This window comes from Trichomycterus rosablanca, chromosome 5, assembly GCF_030014385.1.
Source record: "Trichomycterus rosablanca isolate fTriRos1 chromosome 5, fTriRos1.hap1, whole genome shotgun sequence".
NCBI classification, from domain to species: Eukaryota; Metazoa; Chordata; class Actinopteri; order Siluriformes; family Trichomycteridae; genus Trichomycterus; species Trichomycterus rosablanca.
In genome coordinates, this window is record NC_085992.1 from 29,243,737 (window position 1) to 29,268,266 (window position 24,530).

Consider the following 24,530-nt stretch of genomic DNA (forward strand, 5'->3'; position numbering starts at 1 on the left):
GGTGAACTGGAGATACAAACTTCTCCATGACTGTGTTCGATATAACCTTGTGAACTGATTAAACTTGTGTAACGAGTAACTACCGTTCCTGTCATGGATGTAACCGAACATGACGTTAAAATCCTAATAAAACAAACTTAATAAAACATTAAATATAAATCTATAAACCACTGACTGGTTGAAACACTCAACATATTAAAACTGGTAATAAATATATACAAAATCCAAGCAAATCCAGCATTGTAAGTCACAGTGTTCCATACAGTTGACTTTTATCTTTGGGTTTTGTACTATTAAAGAATAAAATTCTGTCCTTACCCTTTAACAGCAAAAAGAATGAGAGGATTTGTTAAGCTATTTATTAGTTTAAGCGACTGGGATATAATGTAAGGTCACAGTATTTCATACATCATCATTCATTTTTATAATAATTTTATCCATGTAAATAAAATAATAATTATTATAATCTCTTATTCTCTTATTTAAAAACTTAAAAGAATACACACTTTGTTTGTGTAAAGCAGGGGTCGGCAACCTCTGGCACGCGTGCCACAGCTGTTCATGTTTGCTTGGCATGCTGATTTGTGAGAGTAAATACAATCGGTGTATTTCAAACTCGGAGCTGTGACTTATTGGTTGGATCATTACTTAGAGTGAAAAGCTATGTTACAGTGGAGTAATTTACGCCAGTTAAGTAGGGTAGTTAAGGTGTAAGTCTGTGCAAACTTGATATAATATAGAAATAATATGTACAGTATGGCAGCTAAACATGCTAAAGTGGACGTTCGTTCCTTTTGACGAGAGTAGACAGATTGACAGGACTGTGTGTTTTGTTTGTCGAACCTGGGGTGTGTTCCGCCATTCTGAAGCTTATTTAAGGATGATGCTGACAAAACAGAATCAGTCAAACAAGCTATTTCAAGGTACAAGACACAAACAAATGTACTACAAAATTTAAGCCACAGTAAAAGTCATGTTACACTTGTAAGTTACAAGATAGCTCAGTGTATTGTTAATCACAGAAAGTCCTTCACAATACACTATGGTCAAAAGTAATCAGACACCTGACCATGAGCTTGTTGGACATCCTATAGAATGAATGCCTTTATTTGTCATATATACATATTCAGGTGTACAGTACAGCGAAATTCTTTCTTCGCGCAGGGTCAGCCATCATACAGCGCCTCAGGATCAGAGAGGATTAAGGGCATTGCTTAAGGGCCCAAGAGTGGCTGCATGGCAGCGCTGGGATTTAAACTTTCAACCTTTCAGTTGATAGCCCAAAGCTCTACCCAATAGGCTACCACTGTCCCCAAATTGTATTACAATTATAATTTTTTTTTAGCAATAACAACAGCCACTGTTCTGAGAAGGCTCCTCACCAGACTTTGAAGTATGTCTGTGGGAATTTCTGCCCATATAGTCAAAAGAGGTTGGGCTGGGCACTGTATGGTTGTATTGCTGGACACTGATGTTAGTCAAGAAAGCCTCAATTGATGTTCCAGTTCATTGCAAAGCTGTTCAGTGGGGCTGAGGTCAAAGTTATGTGTAGACCACTGGAGTTTCTTTTCAGGTCGTTACAGACCTTGCTTTGTGTACAGGGGTACAGTCATGCTGGAATAGGAAACGGCCTTCTGTAAACTGTTATGCAAAGTTAAAAGCATATAATTTCCTTTCTATGATTGATTTATTACACCAGTTAGCAATTGCTGTGGCTGAAACACATGAAATCAATAATTAAAAGGGGTGTCCTAATACTTTTGCCTATGCTCAGTGTACATGTTAGTGCTGCATGGCACACTGAATATTTTATCTTGCTTTTTTTTTTAAATCAGCACGTCGTACAAAAAAGGTTGCTGACCCCTGATGTAAAAGAAAAAATACCACTGTTTAATGAAGCATGTTAACAATGTATATTAGACTTTACTGTTAATTTACTGTTCAAATGTAAATCAAGGCTTAACATGCAGGTAAGGCTTTACCCCAGTGATTGAGAAAAAATGGTTTTTACTAAAATTTACATCTGAATCAGCAAAAAACATGCACAGAACACTGTGAAATTAGGTTACGTTTCGAGGTCAAATGTATTTGCTTATGTGTGTCAGTGTAATTAATGTATATATGTATTTTTTAATGCCATTGATATTTGGCTGCATTGTTTATCCCACCATTTAGATAAATAAACCTTTATCAAATAAAACATGCATATAAAAATGCTTTGACTGGTAAAATAGTGCTCCTGAATGTGGTGCTGAATATGTACAGATTTCAAGTACAGCAAGGTTACAGTTAAAGAGATTTAATAGTAATTAACAAATAAAACCAATAAATACCATAGAAAAGCCTACTTGTACTTCACTCCAATGAGATCTTACATACATTTGCTCAGACTAAAAAAATAACTGCTTGGCTGTTTGGATTCCTGTATGAAATTCAAAGAGTTCAGCATGACAATCATTGGATATTAGGCTTGAAATCCAAGCAAGAACGAGATTTTGGAATGAGACTATTAGTTAAGTTGCCCTGTGACATAATTGTCAGATATATGGAATGTTGTAACGTATGCATCATATGGAACACTGTGATCTTAGCAAAGTTATTCTATCACCAACAGGTCAAGGACATAAACAAATGAAAGGACAGAGGAGAAAACAAGGACAGTAAGAGGCCTGCAAGATCCATTCATTCAGTGAAAATTCATCACAGGGAAGCACACACACACACAGTGGCAATTTAGAACAGACAATCCACCCTCTGCCTGTTTCTTGGGCGGGGGAGTCGGATGTACTGAGTACCTGGAGGAAAGTCATGGAGACACTGAAAGAACATGTCAAACTCCTCAAAAGGTGAATGCAAAATCAGCGCTGCAAGATGGAAATAAATCAGATTCATATCAAAATGAAGGTCAGTCAACTTGACATCTTGTAAAATATAGTGGACATATTTGGCACTAACAGAACGTCAACTAAAGACCATTTGCTCCACATTGTATTACGGTTGTCTGATGAATGCTGGTATAAGATCAGCTCTTGAGATGCGGTAGAGCTGACAGCTTGTCCACTTTGCTGAATGCGGCGGCGCTCTCCACACCTTTCAGCCATTCTTTACATTTACGCATAACAGTCTCGTCCACGTCTCCGTCCTCCTCCTCGTACTCGACATCGTCGTATTTGTGCTGATCGTTAAGCAGCGAGATCTTCACGATCGCACTGATGTCGTTCGAGCTGTCCAGTTTGGCTACAGGTGCAGTGCACTTCGATGCGCCCTGCGCCCTCTTGGATTGAGCAGCCCGCCGGTGTCTGGCCTCCGCTGATCCGCAGCACTTCTGCTTCGCCAGCATCTGTTTTTCCAGATTCCGTTTCTGGATGACGAGGATGGCTTCGGGAGTAAGGCTGAGTGAAAACTGGACCTCTTGATCCAGGTCCTCTCTGCTGATGGCGCGCCGGGCGGCTGATTCTCCTGAGCTGGAGCGCGGGACGCTCTCACACGAGCCGCCCAGCGCTCTGTTCACATTCAGCCACGAACCCCGGACATCCATGTCCAGATTTGGGGTTGTAATGTCTGTGAATTTACCCGCTTGTTGCGGCGGAGGCGGCCTCCGTCCCAGCTGTTTCAGATTGGCTGAGGGCCAGGATGTGGACAATTTGTCCTTTTCCGCTTCTTTCTTCTCGAGCGGTGTAGAATTTAGCAAAGACTGAGGTGGCACAACGCTCGTGCCAGCCTTTTTCTTCCGAAATAGGTCCTTTCCTGGAGAAGATATCCGTGAATGAAGGTTTATAGGAGGAAAAGGCATCGTACCGGTTACGTAAATAACAAATTAATATTATTTTACGGGAAAAATATCAAAATAACTTGAAGGAGGCCATTCGCGGTATCCAAACTAACACTCCTTGTTAGTGTGTCGCTTCTTTGAGCTTTACTGCCAAGGGGCGGAGCCTATGTCTTATATATAATCTAGAATGGGCGTGGTCATGTAACAAAAACACGCCCATGAATGAACAGTAAGGTGGATGAAGGCGCTGAGATTCCATCATCAACCATCCCAGTGTGATTGTTGTTTTTACTCTTATAAGCATTACACATACAAGTGATCGACAAAATAAGCCAGTAGCAGTAAGTTTATCTCCAAGATACAGGGCAGTTGTAGCCTAGTGGTTAAGGTACTGGACTAGAAATCAAAAGGTCGTTGGTTCAAGCCCCACCACTGTCATTATGCCACTGTTGGGCCTTTGAGCAAGGCCCTTAATCCTCAATTGCTTAGACAATATACTGTCACAGTACTGTAAGTGGCTTTGGATAAAAGCATCTGCTAAATGCCGAAAATTAAAATGTAAAGATACAGATTATTACTACAGTCACACTCTGGCCAAAGTATATTTCAACCAATATTTTGTGGAGGAACGTTATATTATGTCACAAAAAATCTTTCAGTTCCTTCAGAAAAAAGAAAGGTAAGATTTACTGCACAGTTTGCACCCTATTAAATGTTTTCAAGTCCAGGTTCCAGGTTCCTGTGCTATTTACACCAATTTTTCAGTCTCTGCAAACTGACCTTTGGTTTCTAAATAGCAGCCCTGCAGTTTAAAATTTACATTCTTGTTCATTCTGGTGCAAGAACACTTCTTTCATTCTGGGGTTATTTAACTGTTCTTTGGGCTGACTTGTACTTTCTGCCATTTAGATACTGTAAATAAAACTTTTTTTCAAATAAAACATGCATATAAAAATACTGTGACTGGTAAAATCGTGCTCCTGACAAATTGAATGTGGTGCTGAATATGTGCAGATTTCAAGCACAGCAAGGTTACAGTTAATAATATTTAATAGTGATTAAGAAATAAAACAAATAAATACCATAGAAAAACCTACTTGTACTTCACTCCAATGAGATCTTACATACATTTGCTCAGAGTAAAAAAATAACTGCTTGGCTGTTTGGATTCTTTCATGAAATTCTATGAGTTCAGCATGACAATCATTGGATATTAGGGTTGAAATTCAAGCAAGAACGAGATTTTGGAATGAGATTAGTTCAGTTGCCCTGTGACATAATTTCTATAAAGCACATATAAAGTCAGATATATGGAATGTTGTAATGTATGCATCATATTGAACACTGTGATCTTAGCAAGGTTATTCTACCACCAACAGGTCAAGGACATAAACAAATGAAAGGACAGGAGAAAACAAATACTACTGGGGCATTTAATTACTACTTTTTTTTGTTAATTTTGTTTGTCTATGTTTAAAATAAACTACCAGTACATTTAAGCCTTGTTCCTTTGCTGGTTCAAGATCGCTGGTTCAAGCCCCAACACTGCTAAGTTGCTGCTGTTGGGCCCTTGAGCAAGGCCCTTAATCCTCAATTGCTCAGACTGTATACTGTAACTGTAATGTAAATCGCTTTGGATAAAGTCGTCTGCTTAATGGCTAAAATGTAAATTGTGGTGACTGATGCATCTACCATTTTAACTCTTACTATTCACTTTTTTAAATCTTTATTAAAATTGCATAGCAACATGAGGCTAATAAATGTTCCAGAGCTCATTTTAAGCCTATATTTTCTGTTAAATATCAATCAGTTAAGTACATTTCACCATAGCAGCTGTGTTTGTAACTGTGATTTACTCACATCAAAGTTGTTTCATGTAATTTCTCTGTTCTTTTGTTCATCACCTGTGGACACTGTTAGAACATGTCAAAAATGTCATATACTAAAAATCACATTCTTTCAACTTTGTTGTAATCATGTAGTAACAAGTGAACCATTTAACTATCTACAGTTGCAATCAAAATGATTAAACCCCCATTGCAAATTAAGTATTAGCAAAATGTGAGAAAGCTGAAGCTTGGGCGTCATTGGATCTTCCATCAGGACAATGATCCCAAGCAAACCTCAAAGTCCACCCAGCTTAGTTTCAGAAGAAGTTCAGAGTGATTCTGAAATGGTGGTCACAGCTGTCTGACTTGAACTAATAGAAAATCTTTTGTGGGATTTGAAGAAGGTGGTTGCAGCACACAAGCCCAAGAATATAAGTAAACTGGAGGCCATTGTCTGTGAGGAATGGGCTAAGATTCCTTAGGAATTCTGCCAGAAGCTGGTGTTTATCTTTGCATCACATTTGCAGCAGGTCATAACAGGACAAGCGTGCTCTACTAAGTACTAAAAATGCTTGTCATAAAAGGATTAAATAATTCTGAGGCCACAGTACTCAATTCTGAGAAACCACTTGTTATATTAGTTGTGTTGAGATATTTACATTGCCCTTATTTGGTTCACTGGAAACAGCTAAAAGTTTAATAAAGCTAATTTGCAGCTGGGGTTGATTAATTTTGATTGCAACTGTAGACTAGGGTTTTCCATACATCGGTCATTAAGTGATTTGTTAATCGGTGACCTTGAGTATGCATCGCCCCACTATGGTATTGATTTGGGCCTCTCATCTTTTACTGCTTTTCTTCCATAGAGACAGCGGCGGGTCGCCATGGTGAAGTGAGTAAAAATCAATATGCTTTTAAACACCTTGAAGAAAACGCTCATTGCACATCCACAAAGAATTGGTACAATCTATTTCCTGTCACATGAACACAAACCATCACTAAGCTCAATAGTCTGACCACTTCACATCATTCTCTCCTGGCTTAAAGGGAAAAAAATACTTCTAAAGGCTAAAGTCTGTTGCTCATGTTATTGTAAGTGTCACAATGAGTAACGTGGTTGCTGATGTAATTTCTTGGGATATATTTTCTATATTCTGTTTGCAGACCTTTTTTTACTCTTCACTCACACTTAGACCAGTATGTGTGGGATGAGATTTAGGAAATGCAGGATGCAAACCAAATTTGGTCACAGATAGTGGTGTTGCCATGTTCAATAGTATTTGTCTTTTATTATGTGAATAATTAATGTATTTATCTTTATAAACTTATTTTAGATACATTTTCCCCACAGCACTCATATACAAATACACAACAGCTTAAATTTATGGCCTAGTTTATGCTATTTGTTTGTTTATTAGGATTTTAACGTCATGTTTTACACTTTGGTTACATTCATGACAGGAACAGTAGTTACTTATTTACACAGAATTCATCAGTTCACAAGGTTATATCAAACACAGTCACTGACAATTTTGTATCTCCAATTCACCTCACTTGCATGTCTTTGGACTGTGGGAGGAAACCGGAGCACCCAGAGTAAACCCACGCCGACACGGGGAGAACATGCAAACACCACACAGAAAGGACCTGGACCACCCCACCTGAGGATCGAACCCAGGACCTTCTTGCTGTGAGGCGACAGTGCTGCGGGAGGAAACCGGAGCACCCAGAGTAAACCCACGCAGACCCGGGGAGAACATGCAAACTCTACACAGAAAGGACCTGGACCGCCCCACCTGGAGATCGAACCCAGGACCTTCTTGCTGTGAGGCGACAGTGCTACTTAGCCACCCTTATGATTTAGAAAACGCAATTCAGAAATGTATAATTAAATATGACAATTACTATACTTATGGGCAGCTCGGTGGCTCAGTGGGTAGCACTGTTGCCTCAAAGAAAGATGGTCCTGGGTTTGATCCCCATGTGGGACGGTCAAGGTCCTTTCTGTGTGGAGTTTTCTGTTCTCCGTGTGTCTGCGTGATGCATACTTCAGTTTCCTCCCACAGTCCAAAAACATGCAAGTGAGGTGAATTGGAGATACAAAATTGTCTATGACTGTGTTTGACATTAAACTTGTGAACTGATGAATCTAGTGTAATAAGTAATTTTTGTAAAACATGACATTAAAATCCTAATAAATAAACAACTATACTTATGGGGATAGTTGTATAGGTTGTATTTCTGTGGTTTGGCAATTAAACCTGTGTAAAATAATTAGATCAGGATGTGATTATATTTTATATAAACTATCCAAAAAATGCTTCACATCTTCTAACTGCAAACACACAACGTGCAGTTTTAATTTTTATATGAATGAACTACGGACTAAGGCATACGTTTTGGCTGTGTCTCATACCCCATACATTTGTATGGAATAGTAAAATGAAGCAATGCATGACAGTGATATTATGGGGACTGTATGAGGAGTGTCACTCATGTAGAAAAAGGCGGTGTAACCATGCAAGAGCAGAACCCGATTTCACATGTTCAGTTGGTGTTGGTGTAAAAATGACATAAAAATGTTGTATCGGTTGAGCTTTTGCATAGTTTGTATGAAAACCTGCAGACACATCAGCCTTTTTTAAAATAAGCTGACAGTCCTATATTATGAAGTGAACATTGTGTTTCAATAGCCTACGATTAGTGTAAAGGATGCATATCTCAGCAAATTCAGATGCACCCCACACACACACACACACAAACACACGTGTGTATACATAATCAAATATTTCAGAGAATCTACTGTTAATGTACAGTATAATTACAAAACATATCCACAACAAAAATCCTAATAACAACAATAATTAAAATAAACAATACGTTGGCTTGTAAATACATGACCTTTATAATAATTTTTGGTAAAGTCATCAAATAAAAGAAGAATGGACAAGCTGAGGTTTCACCAACAATTGGGTGCAGCATCTTTATACACATCTTTATCCATGTTGTGCAGGATGGAGGAGGGTCGCTTCATGTGATGCGCCCTCAGTTGTTACCATGACAACCACAGCTGCGCCGTTGCAGACCACCAGCCTGGGCATGTCAAAAACAAAACTCACAGCAATGCATGTTGGGTTATTAGGTCATGTTGTGACAAAAGAATGAAGGACAATATTGCATTAGAACATATGGATTTTAGGTCAGGTGGATGTCCTATAATCCCCCACAAGAGAAGCTTGAAAAGCAGGGAAATAAAATGCAAATAGAAAGAATGCATGGAGGAATGTTTATCTCCTTTGTGTATCTGATAGCACAGCTGCAGTTGATGGAATGTAAAGCAGAATTTGCCTCACCAAGTTGGCATCATATCATACTGTTATGTAGGACCCAGAGCAGTACATCTTATTCTTATACATCACTGATCTAGACAAAAAGCAGAGCAGCTGCCAGCCGCAAGGCTTTTGGTAATCAATGCATTATGAATCAGATGTGGCTAGAATACCAATGACTGACAGAAAGAAGACAGAGAATGATTGAGTTTATTACTTTGGAGTGAAGTGCAGTGTTAGCAAAGTTTCTGGCTCAAAAATATATTGTACAAAAGACAGAGACAATTGGTTTCAATTTGCATACATTAAATACAGAGATTAAGACAACAAAACAAGGCACCTGGCGATCAGTGTGGCACCCTCAAACAGTCTCAGCACAAATTCATAACACTCTTAAATATGTGTAAGTTTAAAGCTGCAGTATGTAACGTTGGGTAATTTGGAGAACTCTGAAATAAATGTTTCATCTCAGCTGTTTTACAGACCCCTCTCCCAGTCAATCAGTTTAATGTTATTGTGAAGCTAGTCAATAAATACTTTACAAGTATTAGTTAGAGGTGTCATCTGTGAAGACAAACAAGTACGAAATACTTATTTTATGAAAGCCTAGCGATCTGCTCTGAACTTAAATTTATGTTGCTTCTCTAAAGTGACCTACTTTACAGTATTTTCTCTACTGTACCAACGATACTACAGCCTATTTCACACATGCACAGTCACTTGGATATTAATTGCCAATTTACTGTGTTGTAAAACCACCCAAAGTCGACAAAGTTGAGACAAAGTGCAATTACAATGGTACTAGTGTGTTAGTTCACATGTGAACAAAAGCAGAGAGAGAGAGAAACAGGTAAGAAACACTGAGACGAGTGATTCAGTCATTAACAAGGTGGAGAAACTTCCAGTAGGAAGCATTAAAAAACCTATTTGGATTTGTGATTTTTTCCAAACAGGTAACTGCTATAAGTCTGAACAGTAATGTTAATCAGAATGTTTGTAATGATTCCCTATAAAGAAACCACACCCTTTTATAATATCTGCAAATCTGAATGATAAAATGGAAATATAAAGCGCTGCCTGGAGCCAAGTAATGATACTAAAATGAATCAGTAGTAAGTGAATCAGAAGTGATAAACGTAACAATAATGCACCATTTAAAAGACTAAAAATGAATCTCATGACAATCAAACAATCAAAAGAATTTTAAACATAAACCCACCAGAATAAACTACATTGTTAAACACAATTGTACCAAATTTACAAACTGCAGCTTTAAGGCAGATTCTTTTAATTCAAACAAAACACAAAATGATAAAAAAAAAAAAAAAAAACACAAATAAAAAATGCTACAAAAATGAAATCATTGTTTATGTTTATATTAATGTCATATAATACATGGCAGTGCTTATAATTGGTCTTGTAATCAAAAATGTAAGGGATGTTTCAACTAAGTATAGTGTATGCTTGATTATGCTAGCAAAGCGAGAGTTAATAAAATTTAAATCTTGATAATATTTTACATATTTACTCTTGGCTTTTGGAAAGGACTGCTGAAAAAATAGCTTTAGCTCAAACAACTGGTGAAGCACTTCATGACTGCGTCTCTGTAGAAAGAAAAGACAAAACATTTCGTTAGTACTGGCAACCTGATGATACAGATTCAGGTTGTGTGGTTTTAATAAAAAAGGTCAAAGATTTTAATTAAGAATAAATTATATAAGAGCATCAGGGAAAAAAACTAAACCTGCTGACGTGTTTGCTTTGATTCTCTCAGTCACTAAGATTTTCCATATCAGCTTTTTGTGTTGGGACTATTTACATACTCTACTGTGAATGGGTGGAGCTGTAACATATTTTATTCTGTTTTGGCGGGAATAGAGCCATGCGCCAACCCAACAACAGGTACGAGAGGTGTTGGTCTCCATGGCAACTGTAGAACGAGGTCATGCTGCCTCCTTGGTGTCATTTTCCACAACCCCCTCTTCCAGTTTCTCACTCTCTGTCAGTTGTGTTGCTATGCAGACTATATCACTGCTCAGCATAAAGGAGAACGTGTGAAAAGCAGTCAAGGTTAAAAAGAAGAGGGAAGGAGGGGATGGAGGGAGGAGAGACGAGCGAGAGAGAAAGGGGAGGGGCTCATTGTGACTCCATCCCTTCATAAATTTAGAAACTGGTACTTATCTTCCTTTCTCAGACGTCTGAAAAAATACCTCTACATCTAGCTGCCCTGTATTTAAGATCCTGCAGTAACCCATTCATATATGCGTTTGTGAAACTGTACTAAAGTCAAAAATAATTTGTTTATTAATCTTCAGTAACTGCTTTATACTGATCAGGGATGCAATAGAAAAAGCATGGATGCAAAACTGGACTATAAGCTGGACAGGACACCAGTCTATTCCAGGACATTTTTTCGACTGCTCCAGTATATAAAGGTCAGCACATTGGATCTGGTCTGCATACCAGACTTGGCACTGTTTTTTCCAGACGTAGCCATTCTATTTCTATCCAGGCTTGGGATGGCCATTGAGAGTGAACTGAAAAACGTGCCTTCCAATGGCTGTTCTGGCCACCCCACCTCCCCTTGAGCATTAGCCAATCACATTCATGCAAATACTCGACCAGCCAAAAGCACGGCTGAGATTCGTAGCCTGGATACCCAGATCTCATTAACATTTACAGCATTTAGCAGATGCTTTTATCCAAAGCGACTTACAGTACTGTAACAGTATATTGAGGGTTAAGGGCCTTGCTCAAGGGCCCAACAGTAACAACCTGGCAGTGGTGGGGCTTGAACCAGCAACCTCTTAGTTACTAGTCCAGTACCTTAACCGCTAGGCTACAACTGCCCTACTCATCAGTAGAAGAAGGTGTGTAAAAGGGGCACCGAATTTAAGCAATTTAAAGCAGAACTGTTCAGGAATTGGCCTTTAACAGACCACAGATTACAATTACGATTAGCTAGACTAGTAAACTAAACTAATGCTAATAATCCCAGAGATTATTAGACTGACATTCACATTAAAACTTCAAACAACTACTAGCTAGTTAAAGATGGCTGGTGGTGTTTGGGTAATTGAGCTAAATATTCATACTTTAGTTCAGCAATCCCAACACATTTACACCTGTCAAGAACTTTATTATGTACATACATTTTTTTTTTAAGATACTCCTATCTTAGAACTGCAATGACACTAATATGGTGAAGACATTAGTAAGTGTAGTTCTGGTACAAGTGCATTAGGTGTAGCAGTGTTGATGGGATTTAAACTACTGTTTAAATATACTGGCCTTATTTATTAGCACATTAACTGTACACCTACAACACGTACTAACAGGTTGGGACTATAGCTATGTGTTAATCATTTTCTAGTCTTGTATCACTGAACACTGAACCCAGGATGCTGGTGACTTTGTATTTTTGGTTGACACACCATTCTTCTCTAGGCATTGACATTGAGATAAAAAAAATCCCAAAAAGGTGTTTATTTTATAAGCTACACCTACTAAAGAGATTCATTTTGTGCGTATAAAATTATCAATGTATGTATGTCTCAGATACATGATTATAAAGAGCATGGTGAGTATATGAACAGAGGTTAGGCTGCTACTTAGTCAGTTAACTGTCTTATCTTTGTTCTTAATTAACACCAAAGGAAGGTGTTATATAAATAAAGTTGGTAAGAGCAATAATTTTACACACTTACTAGTGAACAAATTGGCACTAGTGAAACAGAAGTATGCAAAAACACTTGCTACTAGGTCAAGATGTTAAGTATGAAGAAAAAAATCATCCAGTGCAGGACAGTTAATGCTTTGGCTAGACAACTAGTTTTGGCGCTGAGCCTGATCATTTAAATTAATCGTCCAACATGTTGCATCTATCTCTTGAGATTCAAACTTGAGAGCTACAGCTTTTTGCAGTGGTGAGCTAGTGTATTAATCATTATAACCATTTCTGCAACTGTTTTTAGTGTAAATGTTTCCCATTAACCATCAAGCTTATTGCAACCCATTAAAATAATAAACACACCACTGAGTCAACAAGTCAAGCCTGTCAAAAAATATTTAGCCTTTTTAAAATGACAAATAGCTTGACAGTAATGTAAAGCAGTAAAATAAACATATGCATGTGGCGCTAGGCTGGTTTACAGAATGTACATTTTAAACAAAGCTAACATCTAGCAATTCATCACAACTAAAAGGCTACTTAGATAAGAGATGCAGCAGATCTTGGGGTTTGTTCTGCTTTACCACTTTAAGGTTGTATTTGGGACTGACATTAGGATGCTGCTGATACATTTTTTAATCTAGCAGTAACCTATTTAATCTTGTGTAATCTAATTTATTAGGTGTAGGCAGAGATCCAAACATAGGGCTGTGAGGTAGGCTGCAGATGGACATGCTCCCCAGAATAGCAGCTCTGGCTTTTTGACTTCTGTATTATAAAATTAAAGAACAAAGCTGACAGGGTTTACGTGTGGAGTAGAAAGGTAAAAGACAAACATAAATCCATGTGCATAACACACTGAGCCCAGTGTGGTCCTGGAGAGGATTAATGCCATAGGGTGTAGAACCGCCACACAGCCATGAGGAACTTACAGGTTTTTATACAGTTACCCAGAAAAAAAAAAACCCACAGCTAGTGTGGGAGAGGTAGCATGCTGTTAATTGGATAAATATAACAGTCCTATTTCCGTTGGTTAGAACTAAGAATTATTATGTAATCCAGTTTGCTAAATGACTAAAAAGAAAACAATATTGACTTCCTAAGCAAAATATTATTACAATATTCAAATATTTTTTTCTGTCAGATTGTATTATGCTTCCTCTTCACTGATGCCAATACCCGCTCTGATTGGGGAGAACGAGGCTAACACACACCCCCTCCGACACGTGTGCAGCAGCCGACTGCATCTTTTCACCCGTACAAGGCGAGTACATATGCGGATCAGCTTTGTGTACGGAGAGCCACACCCTAATCAACGCACTCTTTCCCCGTCTCTGTGCAGGTGCCATCAATCAGCCAGCAGAGGTCATAATTGCATCAGCCATGAGAGAGTCCCTGTCTGGCTTTTCCCACCCTGAACAACAAGCCAATCATTGTTCATGTAGCCACCCAGCCCAGCCGGATGGCAGAGCTGAGTTTCGAACCAATGAGTTCGAAATGTCAGCTCGTGTGCTATAGTGTGTTTTGCCACTGCGCCACCTGAGCATTTTCAGATTTGTTTTAGCCTGATCTAAATTAACTGGCACATGTTTAACAAATCACTAATATGTTTAAATAATCCATGTGAACTCTGTTTTTCCCAGTGCTTTACCTTCCATTTTAAATTGTGCCAAAAAGACTAAGTAAAAAAAAATCTACATAGAGAAATATAGCAACAGTTCCACCTTACCTCGCAAAAGGAATGTAGGAGATGCTGTACCTGGAGGACAAAAGAGAGAGACACAAGTTAATGCAAATTTCCCTGATCATACACAAGTAATTCTGCTTAAAGTAAACAGATGAAAGACTATGAAATTGTAAGACTATAATTAATATTATTATTTGTGGAAGGACAATTAATATAGTCACTTCACACATCTTAAAGTCATGTTTAGTCTGCTTTAGTTTTCAATATTAGGCAGAAGGAGTCCAGGATTTTGAAAAAAAAAAAGTTGGCCCGATGTTTTAAATGCACTAGATGGAGGATAGTATGCGGAAACTCCTCCTAATTATTGAATACAGGTGTTTTATTTATTTATTAGGATTTTAATGTCATGTTTTACACACTTTGATTACATTCATGACAGAAACGGTAGTTACTTGTTACACAAGATTCATCAGTTCACAAGTTTAATGTCAAACACAGTCATGGACAATTTTCCATCTCCAATTCACCTCACTTGCATGTCTTTAGACTGTGGGAGGAAACCCACGCAGACACGGGGAGAACATGCAAACTCCACACAGAAAGGATCCGGACTGCCCCACATGGGGATCGAACCCAGGACCTTCTTGCTGTGAGGCGACGGTGTTACCCCTCGAGCCACCGTGTCGCCCAATCAGGTGTTTTAGCAACAACCATTACTGAAATCAATTCTATACAATTATATCCTAAAATAAGTTTCACTACTAAATCTAATATAAAGTCTTACCAAAAGAGTGAAAGCTGTTATAGCCACAAGGAGTGGGTGGCTGCGAGTGAAAGTACTACAATGCTAATGGTTTTGAAACAGCCCATTGTCAGGTGTCCAAATACCTGTAGGCATATAGTGTGTGGTAAAATCCTCTATACAGCAATGTATAGTCTAATGCAATCTAGAAATTAAAATAAACCCAAACATGCATTTATGATCCATTTTAATAAAACCCATTTAAACACTTGTCTGCATAGCATGCAAATTATGCTTTCAGTAAATCTTACATTATATGCTTATTACAAATACATAAAAGGTTATTACTCGGTTAAATATTGGCAAAAAATATTTAACCTCCTCAGGTTACATAAGGTAGTTTTATAAGTAGTGTATTAACAGACTGTGCCATCTAGGCATGTATGGAATGTCACTGATTCTCACACATGAGCAGACTCCACACTCACTTTCTGTGCTAAGGAATGCTGAATATTGGAAATAGAACATCTTTGTGTGTGTGTGAGTGTGTGACAGTTGCCATGGTGATGTTACTAGTCAGCCAGCCTGGTGTGAGTCATGGAGTGCAGGAAGAGATGGAATTGTTAGTGAAAATGATGGTGATTACATTGCCAATAAAGTCTGGTTCAGTGACGTGTGTAGAACCCCACACACATACCAAAAGCGAGGAATGCTAATAAAATTAGTCATTTGTTTCTCAGGCTTCAGCAGTTTGAGCCATGACTGTAGCCAGCATCAAGGGTCAGGGCACGATAACAAAGCTTATCCATGTTTCCCAGCCTTACACATAAGCTTAGCTGCTTTAATCAAGTTAGAATAGTCTTCTCTTTCTGACTCCAGGGGCCTCGACACACCGCAGCAATGCTGTTAAACTGTTGCCTTACAGGGCTTTTATCAAAAGGCCCAAAACACTATTTTGTTGTATGCTAAATTGTTGTATGTACGGGAAATACATTATTTTTAATTGGAATAACTGGTGCTACATTTCAGATCGTTTGTTTGAATCATTTTTTAAACACTAAAAGTTGGCAGTGCAAAGTTAGCATTTGTTGAACCTGAAGCAAATTCTCTTCACGGGTCAATATTTATACAGTGTATCACAAAAGTGAGTACACCCCTCACATTTCTGCAAATATTTCATTATATCTTTTCATGGGACAACACTATAGACATGAAACTTGGATATAACTTAGAGTAGTCAGTGTACAACTTGTATAGCAGTGTAGATTTACTGTCTTCTGAAAATAACTCAACACACAGCCATTAATGTCTAAATGGCTGGCAACATAAGTGAGTACACCCCACAGTGAACATGTCCAAATTGTGCCCAAAGTGTCAATATTTTGTGTGACCACCATTATTATCCAGCACTGCCTTAACCCTCCTGGGCATGGAATTCACCAGAGCTGCACAGGTTGCTACTGGAATCCTCTTCCACTCCTCCATGATGACATCACGGAGCTGGTGGATGTTAGACACCTTGAACTCCTCCACCTTCCACTTGAGGATGCGCCACAGGTGCTCAATTGGGTTTAGTCCATCACCTTTACCTTCAGCTTCCTCAGCAAGGCAGTTGTCATCTTGGAGGTTGTGTTTTCGAAGGGAGGGGATCATGCTCTGTTTCAGAATGTCACAGTACATGTTGGAATTCATGTTTCCCTCAATGAACTGCAGCTCCCCAGTGCCAGCAACACTCATGCAGCCCAAGACCATGATGCTACCACCACCATGCTTGACTGTAGGCAAGATACAGTTGTCTTGGTACTTCTCACCAGGGCGCCGCCACACATGCTGGACACCATCTGAGCCAAACAAGTTTATCTTGGTCTCGTCAGACCACAGGGCATTCCAGTAATTCATGTTCTTGGACTGCTTGTCTTCAGCAAACTGTTTGCGGGCTTTCTTGTGCGTCAGCTTCCTTCTGGGATGACGACCATGCAGACCGAGTTGATGCAGTGTGCGGCGTATGGTCTGAGCACTGACAGGCTGACCTCCCACGTCTTCAACCTCTGCAGCAATGCTGGCAGCACTCATGTGTCTATTTTTTAAAGCCAACCTCTGGATATGACGCCGAACACGTGGACTCAACTTCTTTGGTCGACCCTGGCGAAGCCTGTTTCGAGTGGAACCTGTCCTGGAAAACCGCTGTATGACCTTAGCCACCATGCTGTAGCTCAGTTTCAGGGTGTTAGCAATCTTCTTATAGCCCAGGCCATCTTTGTGGAGAGCAACAATTCTATTTCTCACATCCTCAGAGAGTTCTTTGCCATGAGGTGCCATGTTGAATATCCAGTGGCCAGTATGAGAGAATTGTACCCAAAAAATTGACACATGACACCAGGGAGGGACAACGACACATTTGGGCACAATTTGGACATGTTCACTGTGGGGTGTACTCACTTATGTTGCCAGCTATTTAGACATTAATGGCTGTGTGTTGAGTTATTTTCAGAAGACAGTAAATCTACACTGCTATACAAGCTGTACACTGACTACTCTAAGTTATATCCAAGTTTCATGTCTATAGTGCTGTCCCATGAAAAGATATAATGAAATATTTGCAGAAATGTGAGGGGTGTACTCACTTTTGTGACACACTGTATATTTGAGCCAGCCAGGCAATCTAACAGGCACATTTGGTTGTGTCTGTGGGAGGTTGACTAGGTTCCTCGTTGCCTCTGCAAATAAGACTCTGCTAGGTGGTGGAGGCAGCTGCATAAATGATGGGTGATGGAATTTTGTTGGACTAAGCCTGAATAAACAGCATGCAGCTAAGTGCATTGCTAAGTTATGGGTGAATCAGGCACAGCTTGCCACATCACATGAGCTGGCAAATGGCTGTGGTCTAAAGGAATAAAGATGTGGCTGTCAGGTTGATTCTGGGCACTATGCTGTGACAAGATGTGATGACCAGGTTAATTCTGAGCTACTGGGTACTATGTTGTGACCTTACAATGTAATCGGATTTAGCATGGTAAGTCCCACTGGACAAAAGTCTGCACACACAGGACTCTAGTTTTAGAATGAAGTTAATACAAGCTGAACCGTTTAGGTGTTTTTGTTAAGTAAACACAAACCAAAAAACTTTCAGAAAGGCTAAATATCTGAGGCAAGCATTTACAAACTGCATTTTGTTTTTAGATTAATTATGATTGGAATAATGTCCGATTTATGTGTAGTTCATCTGACCCTCCTCCACCTGTCTCCTATCTACTAAAACTTTGAATTTCCCTTCTAGGTATTTGCTTGCTTTTAAAAGACACTTAAATAAGCGGTGTTTTAAACATTTTTAGATGGTTTGAGCAGCGATGGCACTGAGGATTCAGAGAACCTATTCTGCAGAGTGGTGAAAGACGCAACATGGTCCTTCAGATGCCCTGCTACCGAAAAAATCTGTTCACATCTGTTAAGTAGTCTGATGCTAAAAACTCTATATAAAGTTCCTATATCTTTTTTTAATAAGATTCACTGGCAAAGGTGTGTTTTGTAAAATAATTTTTCTGATGTCTGTTTAAAAATCCTCAAGATTTGTTTATACAATTTAAGAAAAGAAGTCACTTACCATGTCATTGCTAAAAACTGTAAAATGCAGAAGATAATAGCCAGTCCTTTTTTATTCCACTATGAAAAAAAAGAAAATGAAGTGTTTCACAACAACCAATTGTAAATTACAGCACAAGAAATACATTTATATATTTTAAACTACTGTATTACACAAAACAGCTTACCCAGAACACTGAGCATAAGGTTAGGACAAGGCACAGCTAGGGAAACAAATAGAATCAGAAGTCAAGTAAAGTTTTTAGGAACAGCACATAACACCTGGCACTTGATTACAGACATGTCCTTGATTACAGACGGGGTGGTGCACTCAGTGATTTTAAATGAAACCGGACCCACAGAGACCATGACCAGAATAAAGTGGTTGGTGCAAATGAAATAAAATAAAATATAATAATCCGCCTCTTGAAAAAAATTCTTAACATTCTATAATAACTATATTATAACTTCAACAACCGTAACTGTGAAGTTTACATACACCAGTGCACCAAAACATTTGGACAACACACCTAATATGCTGTCAAAACTGCTCTGACTCATCAAGACTTCACAAGACATCTAAAGAGGTACCGTAGGATGATCCACTTTACAGCGTGCAGAATTTAAAGGACCTGCATGCTGTAAAGTGGATCATCCTACAGTACATCTTGATGCCATCTTTTCTTAAAGAAAACTAGATTTGGTGGTCCAGTCCACCTTCCTCCAATACTCTGATGTTCAGTTTCCTGTGTGCCCACTGTAGGTGCTTTCAATGGTGGACAGGAGTTAGCATGGGCACTTTGACTGGACTGCCACTATGCAGCCCGAAATACATAAGGGTTTAATGCACTGTGTTGCAACACATTTACCTTCTCACCCTTTTTAAAATGATCTGCTATTTAAGCCAAAGTAACTTTTCTGTTGGTCCATACCAGATGCCATAGTCTTTATGTTTTCTAATATCAATAAGTCTTGACCACCCAACAATCTGTCGGCAGTTTGTGATGGGTTGTGGGTATTTACCACTACTGCCTGTGAGCACTACTGATTAGTCATTTGGTCATAATGATTTGGTGCTTATCATAGTCACTCAGGTCTTTATGCTGCCCATATCTGCTACACATGTACTATGAGGATCTAGCGTTAGTTCAACATTTAATACATCCATGATCATCACATGCACAATTAATAAATAAAAATAAATGCACAGGGATGCAACACAGTGCAGAGGTGCATTTACTGCATTAACTCTTCACAAAATCTCTAAATTCCTCCATGATCTTCAGAACTCGACATTTGATGCAGAAGACCTTCAGAGGGTTTGGCTGGATCTGGAGTCTGTGTTTGAGTCTAGGCAGCATGTGCACCTCTACACAATCTTGTTAAGATTACAGCTAAAGCTTTAATTCAAAATAATCCACCTTGTATTTAAAGTCAGGTTACTTTAAGCTTCTGTAATGACTTCTTTTTTTACTCTAATTCTTGCTGGCTAACAGACTAGAGCAGTGGCATGAAACAGCATTTAGGTTCACAGCACTGTGCAGCTTTAATGACTCAAGGACAATCAAGCTTTAAGGTTTATAGTGCTGTAATTTCTTTCTTTTTCTATTTTGCATATATATCAGACAGATGTTTCAGATTATAAGACAAACATACGACAAAGAACACATCAGTAAACACAAACTTTGGTTCTACAGTTCATTTACTAAAAGAAGACTAACACAACTGGCCCTATTTAAAATGTCGATTCCGTATCCGTTTTTCAAACACCAAATTAAATATTAGTTTGGAAAGGACTACAAAGGCTTGCAAAGTGTTTTTAGAACTTCAGGGTCCCACTAAATGTGGTGTAATTTTTACAACATACTTGACAGTAAGAACACTGTCAAACATTATGGTGGTAGTGCAATATTATGGGGAAGGCTTTGCAGCGTCAGTGCCTGGGAGTCATGCCATAACTGATATAACCATTAACTCTGCTATCTATTAGAATATCCTGATGTCCCATCATCAGTGTTTGACCTGAAGCTTAAGCCACCCAAGAAGGATGGGCCCTGTTGAGTCTGGTTCCTCTCAAGGTTTCTTCCTGTAATTTTCAGGGAGTTTTTCCTTGCCACAGTCGCCCTCGGCTTGCTCAACAGGGGTTTTTGTATCTGTTGGTCCTGGATTTTGTAAAGTTGCTTTGAGACAATGTATATTGTAAAAAGCGCTATATAAATAAAGTTGACTTGACTTGACTTAAACAAATTGGCCTATGCAGCAAAACAATATTTTGATACAATATTAAACAATGTCAAACAAATCCAAATCAAGTTTTTGTGGGGCCTAATTAAAGTCCTGACTTCAACCCCATTAAGATGCTGTGGCAGAACTCAAAAGCTTCCCAAAGTGGCTGAATAAAAGCAATTTTTCAAGAACTAGTGGGGCAAATTTCTCCATAACAATGTCTATGAGCGTTTGGTAACAGTTGTAGCTGATAAAGGGACAAAAGCAAAGTTTCTCTCTGTTATTTTTGCTTCTTTATTAAATGAAATTGTTATTTTTGAAACTTTATTCAAAGCTATTTAAATTAGTACACAAACATTACTATCTATATGTTCACTCTTTCAAATATATGGACAGTTAAAAATTAACATAAATGTCATGGCAGTTAAGATTTTAATGATTGAATTGTTTTTTTGGTGACTAATTATGATGGAAAATTAAAAAGACATTAAGAGTTTAATGGCAATATGTTTTTTATTTTTCTCCCTTCCATAAACTGTTATATTTGCAAAAAAGTTGAATTACTTTGTTCATACAAACTAATTCTTGGGATAATGCAAGTGCTTTTTGCAAATGCCATCTAAGCACTAATGGTTAGCAATGATTTCCTTTTTGATAAACTCCTTTGATTCCCATTTGGACTAGTCCTTTTCATATTGTCATGAACACTAACCTTAACCAAAGATAAAGACACCTGTAGTTCTGTTTACTTGGATCTATCTGGATACAAGTCTTGATTTGATCCTTGAATAATGTTGTTAGAAAGAACTTTTTGATTTACATTTTGATTTTTGAATACTGAACTGTTTCTGCTCTCATTTATCATTAAATAAAATATATGTATAAATATAGACTATATATAACAAAAAAACTAATATATATATATATATATATATATATATACAGGTCCTTCTCAAAAAATTAGCATATTGTGATAAAGTTCATTATTTTCCATAATGTAATGATAAAAATCAAACTTTCATATATTTTAGATTCATTGCACACCAACTGAAATATTTCAGGTCTTTTATTGTTTTAATACTGATGATTTTGGCATACAGCTCATGAAAACCCAAAATTCCTATCTAAAAAAATTAGCATATTTCATCCGACCAATAAAAGAAAAGTGTTTTTAATACAAAAAGAGTCAACCTTCAAATAATTATGTTCAGTTATGCACTCAATACTTGGTCGGGAATCCTTTTGCAGAAATGACTGCTTCAATGTGGCGTGGCATGGAGGCAATCAGCCTGTGGCACTGCTGAGGTGTTATGGAGGCCCAGGATGCTTCGATAGCGGCCTTAAGCTCATCCAGAGTGTTGGGTCTTGTGTCTCTCAACTTTCTCTTCACAATATCCCACAGATTCTCTATGGGGTTCAGGTCAGGAGAGTTGGCAGGCCAATTGAGCACAGTAATACCATGGTCAGTAAACCATTCACCAGTGGTTTTGGCACTGTGAGCAGGTGCCAGGTCGTGCTGAAAAATGAAATCTTCATCTCCATAAAGCTTTTCAGCAGATGGAAGCATGAAGTGCTCCAAAATCTCCTGATAGCTAGCTGCATTGACCCTGCCCTTGATAAAACACAGTGGACCAACACCAGCAGCTGACATGGCACCCCAGACCATCACTGACTGTGGGTACTTGACACTGGACTTCACGCATTTTGGCATTTCCTTCTCCCCAGTCTTCCTCCAGACTCTGGCACCTTGATTTCCGAAAACAGTACTTTGGACCACTGAGCAACAGTCCAGTGCTGCTTCTCTGTAGCCCAGGTCAGGCGCTTCTGCCGCTGTTTCTGGTTCAAAAGTGGCTTGACCTGGGGAATGCGGCACCTGTAGCCCATTTCCTGCACACGCCTGTGCACGGTGGCTCTGGATGTTTCTACTCCGGACTCAGTCCACTGCTTCCGCAGGTCCCCCAAGGTCTGGAATCGGCCCTTCTCCACAATCTTCCTCAGGGTCCGGTCACCTCTTCTCGTTGTGCAGCGTTTTCTGCCACACTTTTTCCTTCCCACAGACTTCCCACTGAGGTGCCTTGATACAGCACTCTGGGAACAGCCTATTCGTTCAGAAATTTCTTTCTGTGTCTTACCCTCTTGCTTGAGGGTGTCAATGATGGCCTTCTGGACAGCAGTCAGGTCGGCAGTCTTACCCATTATTGCAGTTTTGAGTAATGAACCAGGCTGGGAGTTTTTAAAAGCCTCAGGAATCTTTTGCAGGTGTTTAGAGTTAATTCGTTGATTCAGATGATTAGGTTAATAGCTCGTTTAGAGAACCTTTTCATGATATGCTAATTTTTTGAGATAGGAATTTTGGGTTTTCATGAGCTGTATGCCAAAATCATCAGTATTAAAACAATAAAAGACCTGAAATATTTCAGTTGGTGTGCAATGAATCTAAAATATATGAAAGTTTAATTTTTATCATTACATTATGGAAAATAATGAACTTTATCACAATATGCTAATTTTTTGAGAAGGACCTGTATATATATTCATATTCAATATTCATATCATTAAATAAACCCAGTGATGAGTTTTATATTTTAATGCAACACTCTAAGCTTGTTAGTAAGTGTTTAATAGGCGACCAATAAAGGTTGTTTAAAGGTTAATAGAATTGGCACAATTTGCATCTCTAGTTGTGACCCTTTTACCTATATGTGCATGAGTCAATGGAGATAGTAAAGTCAATAACCTTACCAGCATGACAATGGTGGCTATGAGTCTTGTCGGCTCAAACATGCGTTTTAGCTGTTTCAATGGTCCCATCAGGAAACAGGTGCTAGAGGAAACAAACACAAACAAAAGAAATGTTAAAAAAATATATAAATGTTTTAAAAAACCCATTTAATTCTTAAATATATAAAACCACATTGGACACCTTAAACTTTATTTAACTCATATTTTTGCTGTTTGAGCACCAATACCATTTTGCATTACTAACTCACACTCTGTACTAAAGGATACATATCCAAAGGTTATTATATATTTGAGTTAAGACAGGCACTTTGTATCTGGAAAGAATGAAATTCAATACAAAAGAATGGCCAGTATGTTCACTGAATGAGTCTGTCCCTGGAGGACTGAAGCTCTCCAAACTGTGTTACTCAAGCAGACTAAGTGAGGCATTTATTAAATCAATACAGGTCTAATGCATATGCTGACCACTGCAAATCACAGCCATCACACTGAAGAGCAGACATCTCCAGCCCATGACTTCAATAAGATGACGTTAAAAGTGCTCTTTCTGTGCCAATAATTTGATTATTCAAAAAGTAATAAACATGAATGACAAGCCAGCATGAAATATAATGCTAACCACTTAAACTAATAAAATGAGCAAAATCTCTACTTTAAAGATTTGCCACAATTCAAATCAGTACAATGTTCAGTTACCCAGTTGTTTCTCTGCAGACCCCTAGCCTGACAGAGTAGGGCAGTAACTAACAATTGCTTCTTTTCCCCTTGCCAGAGACAGGCTGACACAGAGAGCAGACTTGCGTATGGACTGTCTCCATTATTCACCATATCTGTGTGTTTGCCTTCTACTAGCAAGCAGAAATTGCAATTGCAGCAGTAAAGAAAAATCCCTTCAACCTTCCCTTCCTCCATAGCCAATCATGTCTGTGTAGGCAGCTGGCTGGTTTATAGAAG

General features: G+C 38.6%; 2 protein-coding genes across 2 annotated transcripts in view; both read right to left on the reverse strand.

Moving 5' to 3' along the window:
• Positions 1-2,347: 2,347 nt before the first annotated feature.
• prr18 (proline rich 18) lies at positions 2,348-3,793 on the reverse strand. Its single transcript, XM_062995035.1, has one exon. It carries the CDS (start codon positions 3,791-3,793, stop codon positions 3,023-3,025), a length of 771 nt encoding a protein of 256 aa, XP_062851105.1. The 3' UTR covers positions 2,348-3,022.
• A 6,490-nt stretch (positions 3,794-10,283) lies between these two features.
• The window catches only part of sft2d1 (SFT2 domain containing 1), a 28,549-nt gene continuing 14,302 nt past the window's right edge, over positions 10,284-24,530 (reverse strand). The window contains exons 4-8 of the mRNA XM_062995036.1: positions 23,577-23,658; positions 18,797-18,832; positions 18,631-18,689; positions 14,330-14,359; positions 10,284-10,534 (exon numbers count right to left, since the gene is read on the reverse strand). Of these exons, the coding sequence (XP_062851106.1) occupies positions 10,495-10,534; positions 14,330-14,359; positions 18,631-18,689; positions 18,797-18,832; positions 23,577-23,658 (247 nt within the window). The 3' untranslated portion in view covers positions 10,284-10,494. The remainder of the gene's footprint in view (positions 10,535-14,329; positions 14,360-18,630; positions 18,690-18,796; positions 18,833-23,576; positions 23,659-24,530) is intronic.

What these genes read in the sequence shown, in the direction of transcription:
- prr18 (XM_062995035.1), bottom strand. Translation starts at nt 3,793, where the DNA reads ATGCCTTTTCCTCCTATAAACCTTCATTCACGGATATCTTCTCCAGGA.